Source organism: Folsomia candida, unplaced genomic scaffold, assembly GCF_002217175.1.
Source record: "Folsomia candida strain VU population unplaced genomic scaffold, ASM221717v1 Fcan01_Sc007, whole genome shotgun sequence".
In the NCBI taxonomy this organism is placed as follows: Eukaryota; Metazoa; Arthropoda; class Collembola; order Entomobryomorpha; family Isotomidae; genus Folsomia; species Folsomia candida.
This window is the reverse complement of record NW_019091199.1, coordinates 5,672,450-5,691,756: the sequence shown is the minus strand read 5'-3', so window position 1 is coordinate 5,691,756 and position 19,307 is coordinate 5,672,450. Positions and strand designations below refer to the sequence as shown.

The 19,307-nt window shown below is 39.4% G+C and overlaps 5 protein-coding genes and 1 long non-coding RNA gene across 6 annotated transcripts; 4 read left to right on the top strand and 2 right to left on the bottom strand.

The window, feature by feature from the left end:
- Positions 1–28: 28 nt before the first annotated feature.
- LOC110852266 (putative uncharacterized protein DDB_G0277255) lies at positions 29–3,588 on the top strand. The gene is made up of 5 exons (XM_022100285.2): positions 29–1,375; positions 1,450–1,466; positions 1,547–1,719; positions 1,799–1,882; positions 1,969–3,588. The coding sequence occupies exons 1-5, from the start codon at positions 1,238–1,240 to the stop codon at positions 2,985–2,987; spliced, it is 1,431 nt and encodes a 476-aa protein (XP_021955977.1). The 5' UTR covers positions 29–1,237; the 3' UTR covers positions 2,988–3,588.
- Positions 3,589–3,740: 152 nt separating this feature from the next.
- LOC110852688 (serine/arginine repetitive matrix protein 1) lies at positions 3,741–6,664 on the top strand. Its single transcript, XM_022100798.2, has 3 exons — positions 3,741–6,038; positions 6,101–6,207; positions 6,275–6,664. The coding sequence occupies exons 1-3, from the start codon at positions 3,942–3,944 to the stop codon at positions 6,642–6,644; spliced, it is 2,574 nt and encodes an 857-aa protein (XP_021956490.1). The 5' UTR covers positions 3,741–3,941; the 3' UTR covers positions 6,645–6,664.
- Positions 6,665–7,089: 425 nt separating this feature from the next.
- Positions 7,090–8,228, bottom strand: LOC118436233. The gene is made up of 4 exons (XM_035853844.1): positions 8,118–8,228; positions 7,969–8,059; positions 7,382–7,895; positions 7,090–7,316 (listed from the first exon to the last, which is right to left on the bottom strand). The coding sequence occupies exons 2-4, from the start codon at positions 8,034–8,036 to the stop codon at positions 7,248–7,250; spliced, it is 651 nt and encodes a 216-aa protein (XP_035709737.1). The 5' UTR covers positions 8,037–8,059; positions 8,118–8,228; the 3' UTR covers positions 7,090–7,247.
- Positions 8,229–10,033: 1,805 nt separating this feature from the next.
- LOC118436280 lies at positions 10,034–10,925 on the top strand. The gene is made up of 2 exons (XM_035853997.1): positions 10,034–10,718; positions 10,785–10,925. Exons 1-2 carry the CDS (start codon positions 10,323–10,325, stop codon positions 10,845–10,847), a joined length of 459 nt encoding a protein of 152 aa, XP_035709890.1. The 5' UTR covers positions 10,034–10,322; the 3' UTR covers positions 10,848–10,925.
- Positions 10,926–11,122: 197 nt separating this feature from the next.
- LOC118436335 lies at positions 11,123–11,897 on the bottom strand. Its single transcript, XR_004835376.1, has 3 exons — positions 11,629–11,897; positions 11,348–11,507; positions 11,123–11,273 (listed from the first exon to the last, which is right to left on the bottom strand). It is a non-coding gene; the product is annotated as an uncharacterized LOC118436335 (long non-coding RNA).
- Positions 11,898–14,096: 2,199 nt separating this feature from the next.
- Positions 14,097–17,726, top strand: LOC110851728 (zinc carboxypeptidase). The gene is made up of 10 exons (XM_022099617.2): positions 14,097–14,316; positions 14,399–14,617; positions 14,930–14,980; positions 15,067–15,163; positions 15,788–15,926; positions 16,027–16,103; positions 16,176–16,214; positions 16,301–16,503; positions 16,910–16,994; positions 17,408–17,726. The coding sequence occupies exons 1-10, from the start codon at positions 14,152–14,154 to the stop codon at positions 17,650–17,652; spliced, it is 1,320 nt and encodes a 439-aa protein (XP_021955309.1). The 5' UTR covers positions 14,097–14,151; the 3' UTR covers positions 17,653–17,726.
- The last annotated feature ends 1,581 nt before the right edge of the window (positions 17,727–19,307 follow it).

The window sequence follows — 19,307 nt, the reverse complement described above, 5'->3', positions numbered from 1 at the left end:
CACGTAACACATATATTGCAAAGCAGAATCTCGTCTGCTGAAGCAGTAGCAATAAAAAACATGATCAACATTTAGAATATATCATCATCCGATCGCTTTAGGCGAAAAGAACTAAAAAGGAAATTTCCACCTAGCAGGCTGTACTAACTAATATAATAACTACTAACTAGCACTACCACCAACCACTCATTTCATTGTCGTCATCATCATAATTCGTCTCTTTATCGTATCGTCTAGTTAAGTCGGTATTGTACAATGGGGGTTTACTTTAACGACTTCTAGATAGCAGGAAGTATGTAGTCGTCGACGACGACATATAAGGTGGCAAAAATTGTGAAAGGAAGTAACTCAAGTATTATTTTACACTGTCATTTTAGTTGGTAGCAATAATAAAGGAATCTTTTTCAACTGATATTATTAATAGAAGAGATCTCTTCCTTCATTCGCCTTAAAAAATTGTACCAAAGTTTCCTTTAATATACATAAAATTTTTGTGGGATTGGAATTTGCTTGTCGAAAACGGAAGCATTTCGTTTCGAACTACCAGAAATAGTGTCAGTGTCAGACAGGGTTGGTTGGTTTTAGTAGGGCAAAAAAGTTAAAAGCACGAACGACTGGGTAAAAATAACCCTAAAAAACAATGACAGCACCACTAGCAGAAACACAGACGAGATCATTACGTGTTTTAGATATCTCTTTAAAATGTGAAGGATTGCACTGTGTGATGTGTAGTTTTAGTTTTGCAGAGGAACGGGAGCAGTAGTAGAGACTGGAAATTGCAAAAAAGAGAATAAATTACGAACAATAAATATACAATTTTCAAAATTAGGCTGGAACTACATATTACTAGGTATCGTGTTGCAGGCATAATAATTAAAGTGAAGGTCATTTAATTGAGGCAATTACCAATTATCCTAGTCAGGTCACACATAAATACATCCTCGCATATACGGTCACACATACATGTACATTCACGCAATTGACGTAACAAAACAACAGTTGCTAAACAGACCGAGACCGACCACAAAGTTGACTAATTTAATTTCCATAATAAATATTGAAAATGATCTTCCATAAATAATAAATAATTCAATTTGTCAAAAGAGTTGGGACAGTGGGAACATATAATAAGCCAAAAATACTCGTTCTTTTATCTCATTCTCATCTACAAGTGCAGCTACCAGAGTATTTTTTTGCCACTATTATAAGGACAGAAGGAAATCTACAGGTTTTTTAAATGTCGAGTAGATTTCTTAGAAGAGATTCTTCTAAAACTGAAAAGTCGTTCTTAAATGGAAATAATAATAACAACAACAAAAAGGACTTTTCAGAAAGGAAAGCTCAATTGACGCCGATCGAGTACCGTGTTACACAGGTAGTGATTTGAAATACAATTGTAATTAATTAACAAGAATATTCCTGATATTGAAACAATCTTTGTGATTTCAGGAACGAGAGACTGAAAGGTATTATACATAAGATTATAACTTTGATTAATGTGGGTCACCTTTACTATTTTCTAATTGCATAATAATTACAATTGCAGGCCTTACAGTAACAAATACAACCGACACTGGGAGTCTGGAACTTACCATTGCGTCGTGTGTGATGCGGAGTTGTTTCAATCATGTAGTAAATTTGATTCGAAATCCGGGTGGCCTGCGTTCACAGATGTCGTAGATCCCAAGAGGGTCAAGTTGACGGCGGATCTATCGCACAGTAATAGTGACTCTATTATTACATGAGAATCATGATAATTTAAAATAGTGCATAATGTCGCGATCTTCTTACCGCATAGTTGGAGCAAATCTTCTCCTCCTCATTGCCAAACCGGACTTGGCCAGAACGGAAGTGTCCTGTGCGAATTGCAACGCCCATTTAGGTGAGAACCATGAGATGTAGATTTGCGAGTGATAGAAATCAGAGCGAAAAATGTATTTACGATTTTTTACACTTTTTTTCTACTAGGTCATTTGTTTAAAGATGGCCCAAAACCTACCGGCCTTCGATATTGCATCAACTCCTCTTCCTTACACTTTATCTCGTCCGAGGAATCCTCAACTGCTCCACAAAATGCGAACAATGTCGCTCCTGACTCTATCTCGACGTCCAAAAAATTCACAGAATATGCATGCAATCCAGAAAACAGTTGTGGACTTCCGTCCTCAACAGGACAAAGGTTAACCTCGTCAGAGGCGAATAAATCTCAGACACTCCCACCGATGGCATCTCTGTGCCTGAATAACCAACAATGTCAGAGGAATCCAATCACCACCACGAAAAAGAAGTCATCCGAACTTTCTCACAGTATTGAGGCGATTGATAGGACAACCAGAGTTGTTAGTGTTCCTCCGACATATTCGTCAACACAACGAGGCAACATAAATCAAGATGCTTCTCCGCCCAGAGAACATCCCCTGTTTCCAAAGTGTACTTCCTACAATAAAAATAAGACTGTAAAGACACCACCATCCGAGTTGGATTCTCCAATAAAACAACCACATCTAGGAAAATATCCAAGAGGAGGGTCACCCAGTCCGAGTGACACGACAGAAAATGGCCCCACGTCACCTTCTCCATTTTCGCCACGAAGTTCATCCGTGAGATATCCATCCTCCAAAGGCGCATCTTTGACTGCGGCACGGATAAACTTTTTTCAGAATTTAGACGGCACACAACCACCACAAAATAATAATAGTAATGGAATCTCGCCACTTTCGTCCCGTCCCATTTTTCAAAATCGTTTCGTTAATTCAATCTCGTCAGGAAGTCTTGGTTTAAGGAGAAATTCTAAGACGTCTGAAAACAATAACGAGGATAACAACAGAAATGGGAACAGTAATAGTAATGGAAATGTGTCCTCAATACCCCCACCGCCGCCGCAAGTAATCCATAGGAGGGGTTCTGGACCGCATGGATTCTCTGCGTTATCAGCAGATCCACCAGTTTCGTCTGCGCCAAATCCAATCAAGGAGACAGTCTTGTAAAAACAAATTCAGTTGAAATTTTAACGTGCTTGTTTATCGCATTTATTACCTGCAAGAGTATTGTTATTATTAATTAATTAATAATTAATCGTTTGTTAATCACTTCGTTAAAGTTCATTTATGAATACTCATTCTAGTCATGTTTTTGTGAGCAATCCGTACCAAATGAAAATTATTATTTAGATTTTACTTCTTCGCAATGTTAAGCTTTAATTAAAACTAAAATTCCGATATTACAGATATTCCGAAAATCATTTTAACTAATGCAACTAATCTAATTAATTTTAATTTTATAACGGTTAGTATTGTTTGTGCTACTAAATATTATGAAAAATTATCAATTAATTCCGGTTTTGGTACTGCTTTATATAAACTTTTGGAAGTATTGCGTTTGTACAAATTACTGCCAAAAGTACATACATAGTTGACTACAAATTAATGAAATCAAAAACGACGTTATCGAAAATGTATTTTAGAATGTAAGTCAATTTCTCGACCACTAACTTAACCGAAAGACAAAATTTAACTAATTCAAGTTGTAAAACGAAAATTCGTAAGGAATAAAATAAAATAGAAAACCGAACGTTCTCTTCACAAACTATAAATTAGTGTCAACATCGTTAATGCATAAATTTGTATACAGTCCAACCAATATAACTTCATTTAACACGTTTTATCAATATGCTATGATTTTAAATATTTATATTAAATATTTTTTATATGAATTTTTTTTTGATTCTGGTTAGACTAAAATGTAGCGTGTGGGTCACAAAATAATGAATCAAAGTGAACATCGCTCCTTCAGCGTTACTTGGACAATAATAAAAGTCATTCAATCCCGATTTTGTCTAGAGATCTCAAAATTTCTTATTCTGAGCAATATGAAAATTTGAGAATTCCCGTAAAGTCAAAATCTATATAAATACATAATTCGTTTTCACCATAATCGTCATAATGGATCAAAATCAAAGCCTTCGACGTGCTGATGCATCCACAAATCTGGAAAATGATACGCGGCCTCTTTCCTCCGGATTTCCTCTGAAACGGGCGTCAAATTTTCGTGACATAAACGCTCCTAGGATCCGTCCTGCTGTTGATTCTCGTTCCACTGCATCCCCCACGCACACCACAACCACAGCAGGGTACCCGCATACAAGCTCTTCTATAATTACCAAAGATCCAGCACAGAATAACCCATCATCAAATAAAAATAACCCATATTTCCAAAATATCCAAGTCTACGCCAACTTGACGGATGATCCTACTCTCGATTCCGCTGCGAAACATAAGCACAGGCACTCAATCAAACCAAACCAAGACCAAACCATGAATAAAGACGGCGAAGAAGAGACAATTATAGACGAAATTGACCCAAATGATCCAAACATTGAGCACCATCACAGACATCGTCACCACCACCGTCACAGCCAAGACGACGACCCCAACCAATTTCCAAAGCCATCGGGAAAAGGAGGTCCTTCCGTCACCACGCATGAAATTGAAGCCATGCGTAATATCATCGACGAGGTGGAAAACACCCACAAACAACACAAACAAGGACAAACTGCCGATGAGGATAAGACGCCCCGGTCTAAACGCCACTCTAGAAAAAGTGACGCACTGTCGGTCGATGTCTTGGAGAAAATTGATCACCGACAGCATCATCGTCACTCGCACAGAGAACCGGAAGTTGAACCACAACAAACCCAGGAGGAACCTACAACCTCTCATAAACATCGACACAGCCATGTACCTCCGGTCGACGCTTCGCCAACATTACAACCGCCCCCACAAGATAATAAGGATAAAACAAGGTTATCCGTTGCAAACGAGAGCGAACATCATCACCATCATAGAAAAAGTCGTGAGATCGAAAATACTGGTGGAGTTGTGCAAGAGCCTCCTCCTGAAACAAGAAAAGAAAGAAAAAGTCTGAAACCAGAACCAGAACCGGAAACCTTAGGACCAGTAGCACGGCGGAAAAGTCACCACAACAAAGGAGCCCAGCCCCCTCAAGCAATGACATCGCAACCAGCACCTACAGCGGCTACAGCACTCATTTCCAACGCAGAACCACGCCGAAAGAGTCGAAAATCCGAAGCGGTTCCTCCCCCTGATAGTTACAAATCTCAAAAAGCACAAGAATTACCTCCACCACCACCACCACAAGTTGGCCCATCCCCTACCAAGGAACGTCGACGAAGTATGAAGCCTCAAAATCTCGAACCATCCAACACCCGGGATCTCCCACCCCACCGAAACCACGATGAAGATAAGGAACCGAATTTCCTAATTGAACGATACATCCAAGACTCCCACACGCATCCTCCCATTAATTCCAAAGAGAACGGAAAAGGACGGCAAGATTCCAAAGACACCAAGAAAACGGAGAGAAATGCCAGAAAGTCGTTCCCCTACACAATGGACAGCAGCATTCGAAACGGTCTAAACTCAACCACCACTTCACGAGAGAAACAAGCCGTCGAACCGATGCAGACCACGCAGCAAAATATTCCCGCAGACATTTTCAGAGGCAGTAATAGTACCCGCGTGGACAAGGATACTAATAAAAATGACAAACCCCCCACCGAAAAATTGGATCACAACTGTAACACTATAATCACCGGGGACGGTGAAAATGTCGCGGTACCAGGAAGACTTCCCTCCTTCGTTTTCGACCCACCTCCACCTCCACCACAAGCTACGTCATCACAAAAACCAGGCAGCAAGAAGAACAAGAAAGGCAGTAGCAGGAGTAAAAGCAAGTCGAAACCCCCACACGAGCAGAACTTCCAAACTTACATGATGACACATGGTTCCGCTTCCGGTGGGGGAGGCGATCTTCCCCCAACAACTGCGACACGAGATGATTCATTGGAGTCAGAATTTGGCTTTTTAAACTCACCCAGCGGCTCTCCACCCCCAGACGAAACGAACGCGGGTGACGGTACCACCACGCTTGCGGAAGGCCAAACAGGGTCGGAACATGTATATTCTGATGAAGCTGGACAGACTGGCAGCATAGTTTATTATGAGGGCGAAGGGTCAAAGGTTAGTCCAAGTTATAAGTTAAATTTGGACTCAAACGTACTCAGCAAACCTTTTATTTGTAGAAGAAGGAAAGTAAAAAGTCAAAAAAAGAGAAACTCCCAGCAGACGAGGAATGTTGCGAACCCATGCTCAGCATGACAGACAAGGGAGCAATCCGACTACAGTTACCGTAGGACGATGCAGTCTATTCACCTTATTCCTTTCGAAACAATGTACCAAATCTTATTTTTCTGCAGGGGGAGAATTCAGCATAAAACGACAATTAAATTGACCCACTTTCCTGAAGGCAGTAGTGACTCTGTGGTTATCAACGTCCCCACGGATAACAACAATGCTGTCCCAACGTGTGATAACAACGCTCCTGTTGCTGCTGAGGCTTGTTGCAGTGGTTCCGCTGACCAAGGACAGAACAACATGATGCCGCAGGGGTACGATATGAACGCCATGTACGGAAATCCTTACCAACAATATGGCCAGCAATACCCACAAGTCTGTTACTCCGAAGGCTATCAGCAACCGCAGTATCCTTATTGCTACGGCCAGAGTCAAGGGGAATATTATTCACAGCAAAATTGTTACCCACAATATGGATATCCTCCATGCTAATTCCATGTCCATCAAACTAATATGTAAAGTGATTTGTATTTTGTGATAAGACCAATAAAATCATGCTATTAATTCCAAGGTATCGTATTATCGAACAAACTGGCGACAGTTGCATGCATGCCATTTAACGGGTTACTGATGCGCAGGGTATTTTTCTGAATTAACTAACTCGTAAAAAAACTAATTTTCGTACATTTTTGTACACATTTGTATTTTATCTTTGGTTTTATTTGTTTCATCCACGAATACTTTTGCAAAATTAGTTTTAAACTCGACAACGACTTTACACACAGAAGATGGAGGAGAATTTTATACAATTTTATAAAATTATTGCTTTCTCAATTTCATTCCACAACGTAGCACCCCACTTCTATAAGTTTAATTGTGCCCTATGTAAATTACATATGTAATCTCACAAAGTGTACGTACAAGACAAAATACTCTTGATACATTTTTTATTGTTAATAAAGTTTCAAGTTCAGACAAAAAAGTCGAGTCTATTGGGTAAAAACTTGATGCATATATAATGACACTCTTTACTCATAGATTAAGTATGTATAAATATATTTTTAATAGTTCCAAGAATAAATTTAATTACGGCCCCTAGCCGTCCAAATAGTATATGCATTTTCTATATGAAGAGAATGCATCCACGACTTCGATAGGATAAGTCTGCAAAAGTTTCAGTACAGAAAATTTATCAAATTTGGCAAAAATTGAGTAATAAGTTCACTCACCCTTATGAATGAGTTGATGCTTTGTCGCACTTTGTCCACGAATCCGAGCTTTACCTCAGGTTTGCTCAAGTCATGGAACAATCTCTTTTTGAAGTGTTTGTTCCATTTCTGCACGTCAAACTTCTTGCCGTCAATTCGTAGGTCACCGAAATTCAGGGACAATTCGTCAAAAGAAAGGTGGTCGATTTCCAACTCGGAGAAATAATAATACAAACGCCTGTCTATTGACGAGAAAGCGTAGACCGGGGTGCCTCGTCCCTCCACGAAAAAGTTGGTGACTTGAGCCCCACATCGTGATGAAGTATTGCAGGTCAGGGAGAAATTTCCAGATGGAAGCGTGTGTAGCGAGAGGGGACGGGCGTCAATGTTTCCAGAAATGTTTAAATCTTCAAACATGACTTCTAAGAACTTCGCTTGTATGGAGAAGTTGTGGTGTTTCTGTTCCTGATTAGGTGTAAAAAGATGCGAAAAGAATAATCCTTGGATGTAACTTGCACCAATGACTATTGTGACCCTGCATTAAGTAGTTTATTTACATTTACTAAATTTGTTGAAAATAGAAATCCGTAAAAATTTGGACAACATACCCGTAATTGCTTCCTTCTCGTAAATCGAGAATGGGCGACATGGCGAAATTTCCGATTGTTCCTGGCATACTGATCCAAGGGTCCCGAGGGGCTGGAAAAATCAGTCTAGAACTTTAAAATATTTTTCACCAGCTTGACGAGTAACTTACGACAAAATTCGTTGGGCCACGGCCAAATGAATGGACCCCAAAGGCCAGAGGAAGTGCAACAAGAAGAAGAGGGACGAGGAAGAAAAACTTGAGAATTAAGTGTCGCTTCATGGCGAAATTATGTTGGCTATGTGGTTGATCAGTAAAATTAGAAATTGTACATTATATAAGAATTACAAGGGTTATTGCAGTTCTGCTTTTGTCTGATGCGTATAAAATGATTCCAAGTTTTTCCAAATCGATAATAGATATTTATTTTTGCAAAAGTTTTCCTCATTGGACTTAAATTAATTATCCAACTAAGATAAGCGATTATCACACCAGTTTTAGTCTGAAAATAAATCAGATATTTCATGTTCTGTCAAACTTCAATCTGTCGCTTATCATAACTGAAATGAACCTACGGTAAAGTCATTTTATACGCAGCAGATAAAATCATAGCTGCGACTACAACTGGTGTGACATTCGCTTATCTTAGTCGGGTAATCAATTGAGGAAAACTCTTGCAAAAATATTATCGATTTGAAAATAAATTTGAATCATTTTATACGCATCAGACAAAAGAATAAATGCGACAACCCTTGAAAGTCTTATATAATGTATAATTTCTCACTTTTCTGATCAAACGACGCAGGGGATTAAACACTGCAAAAGGTTAACCACTATTTAACCGTTTAACATAATTCCGTCATGAAGCGGTACTCATTTCTCAAGTTTTTCTTCCTCGTTCCTCTTCTTCTGGCATCTCCTCTAACCTCTTTGGACCCCTTCATTTGGCCGTGGCCCAACAAATTTTGTCGTAAGTTACTCGTCAAGTTGGTGAAAAATATTTTAAAGATATCAACTGATTTTCCCAGACCCTCGAGACCCTTGGATCATTATGCCAGGAACCGTAAATTTTACCATGTCGCCCATTCTCGATTTACGAGAAGGAAGCAATTACGGGTATGTTGTCAAAATATTTGTGGATTTCTATTTTCTACAAATTTAGTAAATGTAAATAAACTACTTAATGCAGGGTCATAATAGTCATTGGTGCAAGCTACATCTAGTGGTCTCAACGGCTCTCGGTTCTCATAGAACCGAACCGGAACCGATGGCTTCGGTTCGGTTCCGGTTTATACTGAGAACCGAACCGAACCGAAACTTTCATTACCGGTTCGGTTCCGGTTCCAAGTCTTTGAGAACCGAACCGAACCGGCCGGTTCGGGGTGAACCGAACTTCATACATAAATCAATTAGCGAAGTTAATCATATTTTCGAAAAAGTTTTCCGAACTTCCCGAAATACACCTAGATTCCAAAATGAAATTTTGACGTGGCCGCACCACCAAAGTTCCCAAAATGAAACTTTGACTTGATCACACCCTCAAAGTTCCCAACATGAAACTTTTACTTGGTTAAACCCCCAATGTTTCCAAAACGAAATTTTGACTTGGTTACACCCCCAATATTTCCAAAATGATATTTTCACCCCAAAGTTTCCTAAACAAAATTTTTACCCCCAAAAGTTTCGGAAATGAAATTTTGACGTGACTGCACCCCTAAAGTTTCCAAAATGAAATTTTGATTTGGTTACACCCCCAAAGTTTCCAAAATGGAATTTTGATCTGGTTACACCCCCAAAGTTTCCAAAATGGAATTTTGACTTGGTTACACCCCCAAAGTTTCCAAAATGGAATTTTGATCTGGTTACACCCCCAAAGTTTCCGAAATGAAATTCCAACTTAGTTACACCCCCAAAGTTTCCGAAATGAAATTTCCATTGATTCACTTGCACCCCAAACTTGGAATTGTTTTCTAACGTCAATAATACATAAGTGGTTTTGCTGTTGACATGTATTAGAATTTGCATGTTTAAATACAGATAAGTTATTGGCTTGTATGTGAAATTTCATCAGAAACACGTCAATTAGCATTGTTTGTTGTTTATTGCATATTAATAACACTACCGGTTTGACCCGAACCGCCGGTTCGGTCACGGTTTGGTCCGGTTCCGGTTCGGTTCCAGCTAAAAATAGTTCGGTTCTGTTTCGGTTCTTCAATTCCGGTTCTCGGTTCGAAACCGGTTCTTCCAAGAACCGAACCGAACCGCACCGTTGAGACCACTAGCTACATCCAAGGATTATTCTTTTCGCATCTTTATACAAGTTATGAAGAACAAAAACATCACAACTTCTCGATACAAGCGAAGTTCTTGGAAGTAATGTTTGATGATTTAAATATTTCTGGACACATTGACGCCCGTCCGCTCTCGCCACACACGCTTCCATCTGGAAATTTCTCCTTGACCTGCAATTCTTCGTCACGATGTGGGGCTCAAGTCACCAACTTTTTCGTGGAGGGACGAGGCACCCCAGTCTACGCTTTCTCGTCAATAGACAGGCGTTTGTATTATTATTTCTCCGAGTTGGAAATCGACCACCTTTCTTTTGACGAATTGTCCCTGAATTTCGGTGACCTACGAATTGACGGCAAGAAGTTTGACGTGCAGAAATGGAACAAACACTTCAAAAAGAGATTGTTTCGTGACTTGAGCAAACCTGAGATAAAGCTCGGGTTCGCGGATAAAGTGCGACAAAGCATTAACTCATTCATATGGGTGAGTGACCTTCTTACTTAATTTTATGCCAAATTTTATAAATTTGTAGTACTAAAACTCTTACAGACTTATCCCATCGAATACATGGACGCATTCTACTATTATTTAGATTGCATCTACAAATTTTAGCGTAGGGTGCCGTAATTAAATTTATTCTTGGAACAACTACAAGATTATTAAAATACTAAATCCATGAATGAACAAAGGAATAAAGTTTGGAAATAATTTTGAAAAAATATCCTAAATCCATAAACGTCTGAGGTATGAGCAAGTTTTTTTACGAGAACTATATTCGAGCATTTAGAAATCTATAATGTCTAGATTTTAAAAATGTCGATATGTTACTACGTCCTAGATCAAATTAAAAACTTTCTCAACCGGTGTGAGCATATTTAATATTTAATTTAGCAAATGTCACGACGTGTTTTATTACCCAAGAAAACCATTAATAAATATACGAACTATTAGTTGGGTGCAGTACAAGAGAGGAAGTTCGATGATGAGAATCTTTAGAGTTCTCCAGCGACGACATGGTACGTCCCGTAGTCTTCATCGCTACATGCATTGAAGGATCAGCCTTGCATTGATGTACATTGTATTTATTTATAAGAACATTATTTTCTCCTTACTCTAATAATGCCATCTGAAATCCCACACGTATCCCGTCCAGGCAGGTAAGGCAGTCTTGTGTACAATAGCAGGAATCTCCGTCACAACGGCAAGCTACAAAATAATTCGACTCCATCGAAGCTATAAAAAACTTCGTGCTATAAGAATGAGAGCAGAAACCTAAAAAGAACAAGGAAATTAGTACTCCCATAATGAGAGTCTCATCATCCATTGGCTTAATCTATTTAGGAGTAGTATAGGTAACATTTTCTAAATATGCATAAAATTTAGGCTGACTTACAAGCCAAAAGTTTGTCAACGGTTGCATCACAATAAAGGTCCATTGCCTCACATCCGGGTTGACGCTGGCCCCCATTAATAAGAACGTTAACTGTTCCTAGGAAGTATGCCTGGTCCCCATCCTTTCGCGATTGGTGTAGTAGATATCCACAAGTGCGGCATTGCTACTGTTTAAACGGGCGAAGTCAGCGTCATTGTCAACCGAATACCCGGCTGGGTCACAGCCGGATATTCGCTTTAATTTTTGACCTGCTAGTCGCTCTATCGTTGTCCCCACTACCCCAGCTGTAAAAAACGTCTGTAATAAGACCATATATAAAGAATCATTCTAACAGTAGCTGCACATACCAACAGGGCATGCCAAACTATGGCATATGAAGTGTGCGTGGTCCATCCGGATGCCTAAGCGCACCATACAAGTGCCAAGGAAGTCTCCTAATTCGGCAACAATCCTTGTCGCCTGCTGGTATGCCCTGTCGATAGCCTGTGTGTCATACCCGTTCCATGTCCATTTAAAGTGGACCAATCCAACACGAGGACATTGGACGTCGGGTGTGTCCTCTGCAGGGCTATGTAAAGTAACACATTTATTTATGTACCGTAATGGCGGAATTCTGTTAGGGTAGCCTTAATAACCTGACTGACTAACCTTTCCTAGAATTCTGGGACATATTTGTGTTAACATAACTGAGGAAGCCATCCATAACCCAGAATGACTCCAGTTGAGGATCCAGGTCTTCCGGTTGCGGTCCATTGCAGTCAAATCGGACAGGGAAACTGTCCGTGTTGCCCCTGTAAAATAATATACATAAAAGTATTTTTTTAGTATGTGCATAGAATGGATTTATTGACTTTAATTGATATAATTTTTTACAAGGATTAACTTACCCACGATATAAAAAGAGGAGGAGGTCTGTGACCTCCCCACATTTTCCAAATTTCACAAAACTTCCACACAGAACGAAAAAGCTTATGAAAAACAATGTTGATGACATGATTTACAATGTTTTAAGGTTTAAGTAAGTTTTAAGTTTTACTAAGTTCGTAATGATGAACAAGAAGTTTTAGCACAATTGACCTACAAAGTTCGGTATCATTTCTTTCTGGATTTCATTGTCAAGTTTATCTGGAACTAGAGCAATTACAGAACAATTGCAGGTATAATAATATTTAATCAAAATATTTTTATCATTAACTGTTACATTCTTAGCAGCTTGGGGTGAGACTAAATATATTTATTTATGTACCTCGTGTGAAGCATTCATGAATGACCACCAACAAAATCCATAAAAATTCGGTTAATTGACACCGTTTTTATTATGAGAACATGCAAATTACATAATTTTACAAACCATCCTACTTGTTCCTATACTTCCCCCTCCCCACAATTAAAATTGCATTAAATCTATCAACGATCATTTCATTTCACGGGGATGATTTCAGTATTTGTGATTAGGAATTGCTGCGATATTTGGAGACATAGTTATCAAAGTATCTAAAACAAAATCAGTTGTTCACGGTCATTCTTGTCTCGCGATGTTCTATCCTATCCAAAATCATATTGAGTCGAAATTAGAAGTTGACATTTAAAAGTGAGGTCAAAATTGCAATATTGCAATCATATTTCAATGAATGTACTTAGGTATGTAGATGAGAGAGTTGTAAAATGTAGAATTGTATACATAAGTACGGAGGAAAAAATTAAATCATACAACCAGTCTGAGTTTGTTCACTGTTTTCATGCGTCCATTGATTACTTATTATGCATGTACATATGTATTGGCAATGAATTTTATGAAAAATGAATTTTACTACAGCTTTTACTACATTATTACAACAGAGGTTGGATATGTATTTACAAAAAATCCCTGAAATACATATGCGTGTATTTAATGTCTACGAATATACATATATGCATTTTTGAAAAAATATGTAAAAGATTTACGTATTTTTCAAATAATAGCGGAAATTTTATAAACATGTCTGAACTATTTAATAAACTTTGCAGATTTATTTTTGCTACAGCAAGCTTTCGACAATTCAATATTGTTTTCTTCAGGGTTAACTATTAATATATTTACATAATATTAGCTATTAATATTAATATTAATATAATAAGCTTGAAAATAAATTTGATTTCTCCTTCAATCATGTAATCCGAGAATTCTCCTTCAAATTAACTATTAATGTACAGATGCGCATATCTAGTTTATCTACAATTTTAATGCGTCATTTCAAACCAGATATTAAAACAGGTATTATCCATCACGTAACTTATCATCATTACGTATTTAATAAAGTTTCAGCATCATACGTGTCACACACAAATGTGATCTATCACAATTACACAATCCAATTAACCAATTAAACTGACATATTAATGCATCATTGTCTTTTATCAATAACTTTATATAAATACTAATTTGACACCAAAGCTGATAAGAATTTGCATAAAACCGAATCTCACACACTTCCCAGTGCACATTCTTGTCTCTCAATTTGCTTTTCTGATTTAAAATCCACCATGAAGTTTGCCCTTGTCGTAACTCTGACCCTGCTCGGTCTCGCTTTTTCGAACCAAATCTCGGCCGAACGAGTCAAATATGACAATTACAAGGTTTATCGCTTCATCCCTCAGACTGAGGAAGAGCGACAGGTTTTGATCCAACTCCAAGAATCCAATTTGGGAGTGAGTTGTTTTTTTTGTATAAATAATCGGAGAAAGCATAACTTTTGCGTGGTCTGCATTTCTGACGCTAACTTTTTCGTAGGTCAAGTTCTGGAAGGGTGTCAAGTCTGTGGGGCAGCCGGTGGATGTGATGGTGCCACCCCACGTGCAGATGGATTTACTTCCTGCCATGACCAGACGGGAGAATATGGGCGTCTCTGTTTTTGTAGAAGACGTACAAAAACTCATCGATCAAGAAGCTCTCACCATTCTGAAAGAGGGACGAGCTCTGGATTGGACTTCGTACGGAACTCTGGCCGATGTACGTATATACAAATTATTTGCAATGTTTCGCTTGCAAATAGCCACTTGCAAGAAATAACGGGAAGAAAGTGGTTTTTTGCAGGTGTTTTGACCTGCAAAAAATGCAAGAAACGACGCCCCGCCGATATACTTCATACGGCGCGTGGTTGTTTGGTGCATATTTCTTGCACTTTCTCCCAGTTTCTTGCACCTCCCATTTCTTGCTTCGCAGTGCAAGAAATGTAGCAAACCCGCAAGAAACGAAACACTTAATATTTACAAAAAAAACTTATGTATTTTACTTTATGTAACCACTAATTTTTTTCCCCAGATTTATGAGTTTTTGGACGCCCAAGCCGCCGCCCACTCCGACATTGCTGAAGTATGTCACATAATATTTCTATTTATACAGCATAATGTAAACATTGTTAGTGAAAGTGGCTTAATTTCCAACTCCGTGTTCTTCAGGTCATTTCCATCGGCACCAGTTTTGAAGGCCGAGATCTTAAAGTACTCAGCATTTCTAAATCTGGCAATACTAAGCCTGCCATTTGGTACGATGCAAGTAAGTCTCCAACACATTTATTCGCTTTGCAAAACTAATATCGATCAGAGAGCGAGCAAGAGAGAGAGAGAAAAGTTTGTTGGCAAAAGCAAATACTTGAATTGTGTCGAATCCATCTCTCTCTCATATCAGAGTTTGTGGTGCAAAATGATTTAGCCTCTTTCGGAATTTCCATTTGCATAACAATCACACAGTGGCCGCGGAACAGATGGGCAATGTCCCCACGGTTATTCGATGTTTCCATCTTATACAAACCCCTCTCTCCCCTTTTCCTACAAGGTTAATGTCCCCACATGTCCCCACGGCTTCCGCGGCCACTGCAATCACGGGCAACCTCCCACAGCGTCATTTCAAAGCCTATTCCGATAAGACGAGGCGGAATAAACCCGTCACTTGTCACCTTCACCTTTGTCATTTATAAAGTGTCACCAAAAAGCTGTTGTACGTACCCCAAATGAAATCCCACTGATACGCCAGAGTTTCCCAAATGTTGCACAATGCCAAAACATATCTGATTTTGATAAGGATTGGAAATACATGGGACTCGTGCATTAATGAGAATTATTCTCCCCACTCCTGTCACTAAATAACTTTGTATGTAAAATGTTATCTTTTCTTGTATAGCCATCCACGCCAGGGAATGGATCAGTGGAGCAACGTGCACCTACATTGTCAATGAATTGCTGAACAGCGCTGACCCTGCCATTGTTCAATTGACAGTGGACTTTGACTGGAAAATAATGTGTGTCGCTAATCCAGACGGGTAAATGATAAATGACATTTTATTGAAATGCGATGATATGAACGAGATACATTTTATTATCGCAATTTTCAAAATTTCGCCAATCTTCTCCCTTCCCCAGATACGTTTACACTCACACGACCGACCGCATGTGGCGAAAGACACGCTCCAATACGACCAGTCCTTTGGGATGCAAAGGTTTGAAGAAAGTGTCAATCATCATTTCCATCAATTTCTTTTTCTAAACTGTATTTTCAACTACTTTTGTAGGAGCCGACCCAAATCGCAATTGGGGGTATCAGTTCAACAGTGAGTTATCAGTTCGATAAGCACTCAAATTTTCACTACAAAATATATGAGACATGAAACATAATATTTCTTGCTTTGCTCCATAGCCGGAGGGTCTTCAGGCCTCCCCTGCGACGACACTTATCACGGAACCACTGCTTTCTCCCAAGTTGAGACGAAAGCCATGTCCGACTACTTCAACACCATTGCTGATCGTGCCGTCTTTTTCTTGAGCGTGCACAGCTACAGTCAATTCATCCTTCTTCCGTACGGATACTCCAACACGCGCTACCCAGACTATAACGAATATGTAAAAAAACGAGACAAAAAAGTGACAATGGAGGTCTCCCAGCGTATGCTGACAGATTTTGAGTAAAATAGTGTCAATCGATCATAAATTTAGTTGATATGAAATTTGCAAAATATAAGATCGATCGAATGGGCACGTTTGGCAGAGATATTTGCATCCGAAGAGGAGAAAACGGCACGTAAAGTCGACAAATGTTCCAAATTTACTCCGTGCTTTCTCCTCTTCGGATGCAAATATCTCTGCCAAACGTGCCCATTGGAAGATCGTGTCATTCGCAAATTTCATACTAATTAAGATTTGCGGTCGATTGAAACTAAGTTGGTCAAAATCTATTAGCATACACTGGGAGACCTCCATCTTAAATCGAACCATACAACAAATTTGATAACAACAAATTCTATTCCAGATGAGAATTGGAAACGCTGCCAAGGCCGCCATTGCACGACGATACAACACACAATTCACCGTTGGAAACATTGTCGATCTTCTTTGTAAGCTTAGAAAAAAAAATCAAACTAAAGATAAGAGAACGCTCCTTTCATTCCTTCCCAGTAACTAGTTCATATCCGCCTCCTAAAAAAGCAATAGTTGCGGAAGAAAGTATCTACTGAATATGTACAACCCACCAAATCTCACTCAACCAACTCAATTGTCCCCTAACTTAATTTCACACTGCTTCTTGATGAGATTGCTTCTCGTCATTTCATCGGGTTGAAGAAAGCCGTGCTTTCTTTTCATGCGATTTTTTTCCCCGATCTCTGATGAGTTTACGAGGAATCCGCGGAGCACAATATGTGTTATTTAGTTTCAGTGGGCGACTTTTCCACGAGTTTTTGTGTAATTTGCTTTTTGTTGTTGTGGCGGAGAGGTAATTGAATTCTTTGAAATGTTTCTTTATTTCCAGACCCAGCGAGTGGGGGCAGTGTTGATTGGGCGAAAGGTATCCACGATACGTCCCTCGTCCTCGCCTTCGAGCTCCGCGATACCGGCAGATACGGCTTCATCCTCCCCGCAGATCAAATCATCCCGAGCAGTTTGGAATTTTTGGACGCTTTGTTGGAAATGGTGGCACAATTGCGGGATAGAATCGAGGCCAAGCAGCAGCCAAGATCCGCTTCGGCTGAGCTCTTGATGCCAAAGAAAGCTTAAAATTGCCCCATTTTACCAAAAAGTTCAAGATTCTTTGCGCAATTCGGTATAAATAAAGTCTAACAGTGATATTACGCCGGCTTATTCGACACATTGTATTGCACCACAAAAGCCCTTTAATACCCTTTCCACGATACATACGGAGAGTTCTATTTCTGTTGTTGGTTGGACTTGTGTATGTTTTTTTGTGCTGCTTTTTCTCCTCAAAATCTGTGGTCAACATGCATCCATTCGTTCGTATATTTACTTAAGTTATGGTTCAATTCACGATTTCTACTATTTCCGACTTCCATGAATCAACGTGATGTGTGTTGTGCACCCCAGGATTTATAAATAATGCCGAGTTTGTTGCATTAGCCGATGAATTGATGGTCTGGTGTGGTGGGTGTCCTGTCCATTATCCGACCGACAGCTTCTAAATAAATGGAAGGGGTGGGCAAAAAGAACAACATTAAACTAACTGACCAAGTCGTGATTCAATATTCATTAACTCAATCGAACTTTCCCATTAGAGCGAAGAAAGGGCAACAAGACGACGACATTATCAACAACGTGCAGAATTTCGTTACATTTATTCTTCGCAAATATTTAACACAAAGTTGCACCATGAACATCAGTGGCCGCGGAACATAGGGACAATGTCCCCACGGTTATTCGATGTCCCCATCATCTGCCCATGTCACATAAACCCCTCCCTTAACCTATCCTACAATGTTAATGTCCCCCCAACTTCCGCGGCCACTGATCATGAACTGTGTTGAAGTTGATGTAGTGACGGCATTCCGCTGTCTGTTACAATCACGTAGGGATACATTTTATGTCCGCTGACCCATTTCGGTCGGGAGAGAAGAACATCGTATAATTTAACTGTCTCGCACTCCAATTGTGTCTTAATCCGCACTTTATTTAGAGAAAACCAATACCATTGAAATCAATTAGATTGTACATACATTGTGGTATTTGTGGTCTGGTGGCCACTGTCGTCATAAACTTATACCGACAAGTTTATCCTTACAAGTTAGTTACCACACTTTACTAGACATCAGCATAATGCCAGTAATTAGTCTGAATAGTGAATGCTTGACCTTTTATGGGGGAAATGTAGTTGAAATGTTTAGTTTGGCAGTTGTATGTGGAGTGAAACTTTATTGCATATGTATTCAGGCCGCAGGTGTGGTTGACGTAATAATGTCAAATACAGGGTTATCTAAGTTCTGTTGAAAATCTGAAACGTATTTTCGTACAATTTGGGTCAGTATGTATGCAGTGGCCACGGAAGCGGAGGGACAGAGGACAATGTCCCCACGGTTATGCGATGTCCCCATCATCTCCCCATGTTATACAAACCCCTCCCTTCCCTATCCTACAATGTTAACATTGCCCACGGCTTCCGCGGCGACTGTTTGTACGTACATGTGCATACAAATAATGTGCAGATGGCTAGCATGCGCCCTTACAAAATAAGCCACATATATTCTTATATCGAACTCCAGTCCAGTCTCCCGATAACTTTCTCCCGTTATAAAACATAAAAAATAATCCCGATAATATCGAACCTTTCCATTTTTACGTATCCCGGATTTCATGGTCAGATACAATCAGCGTCCATTCCATTAAGTAAGTAATTCGCTAGATTGTGTCCAACTCACACGAAT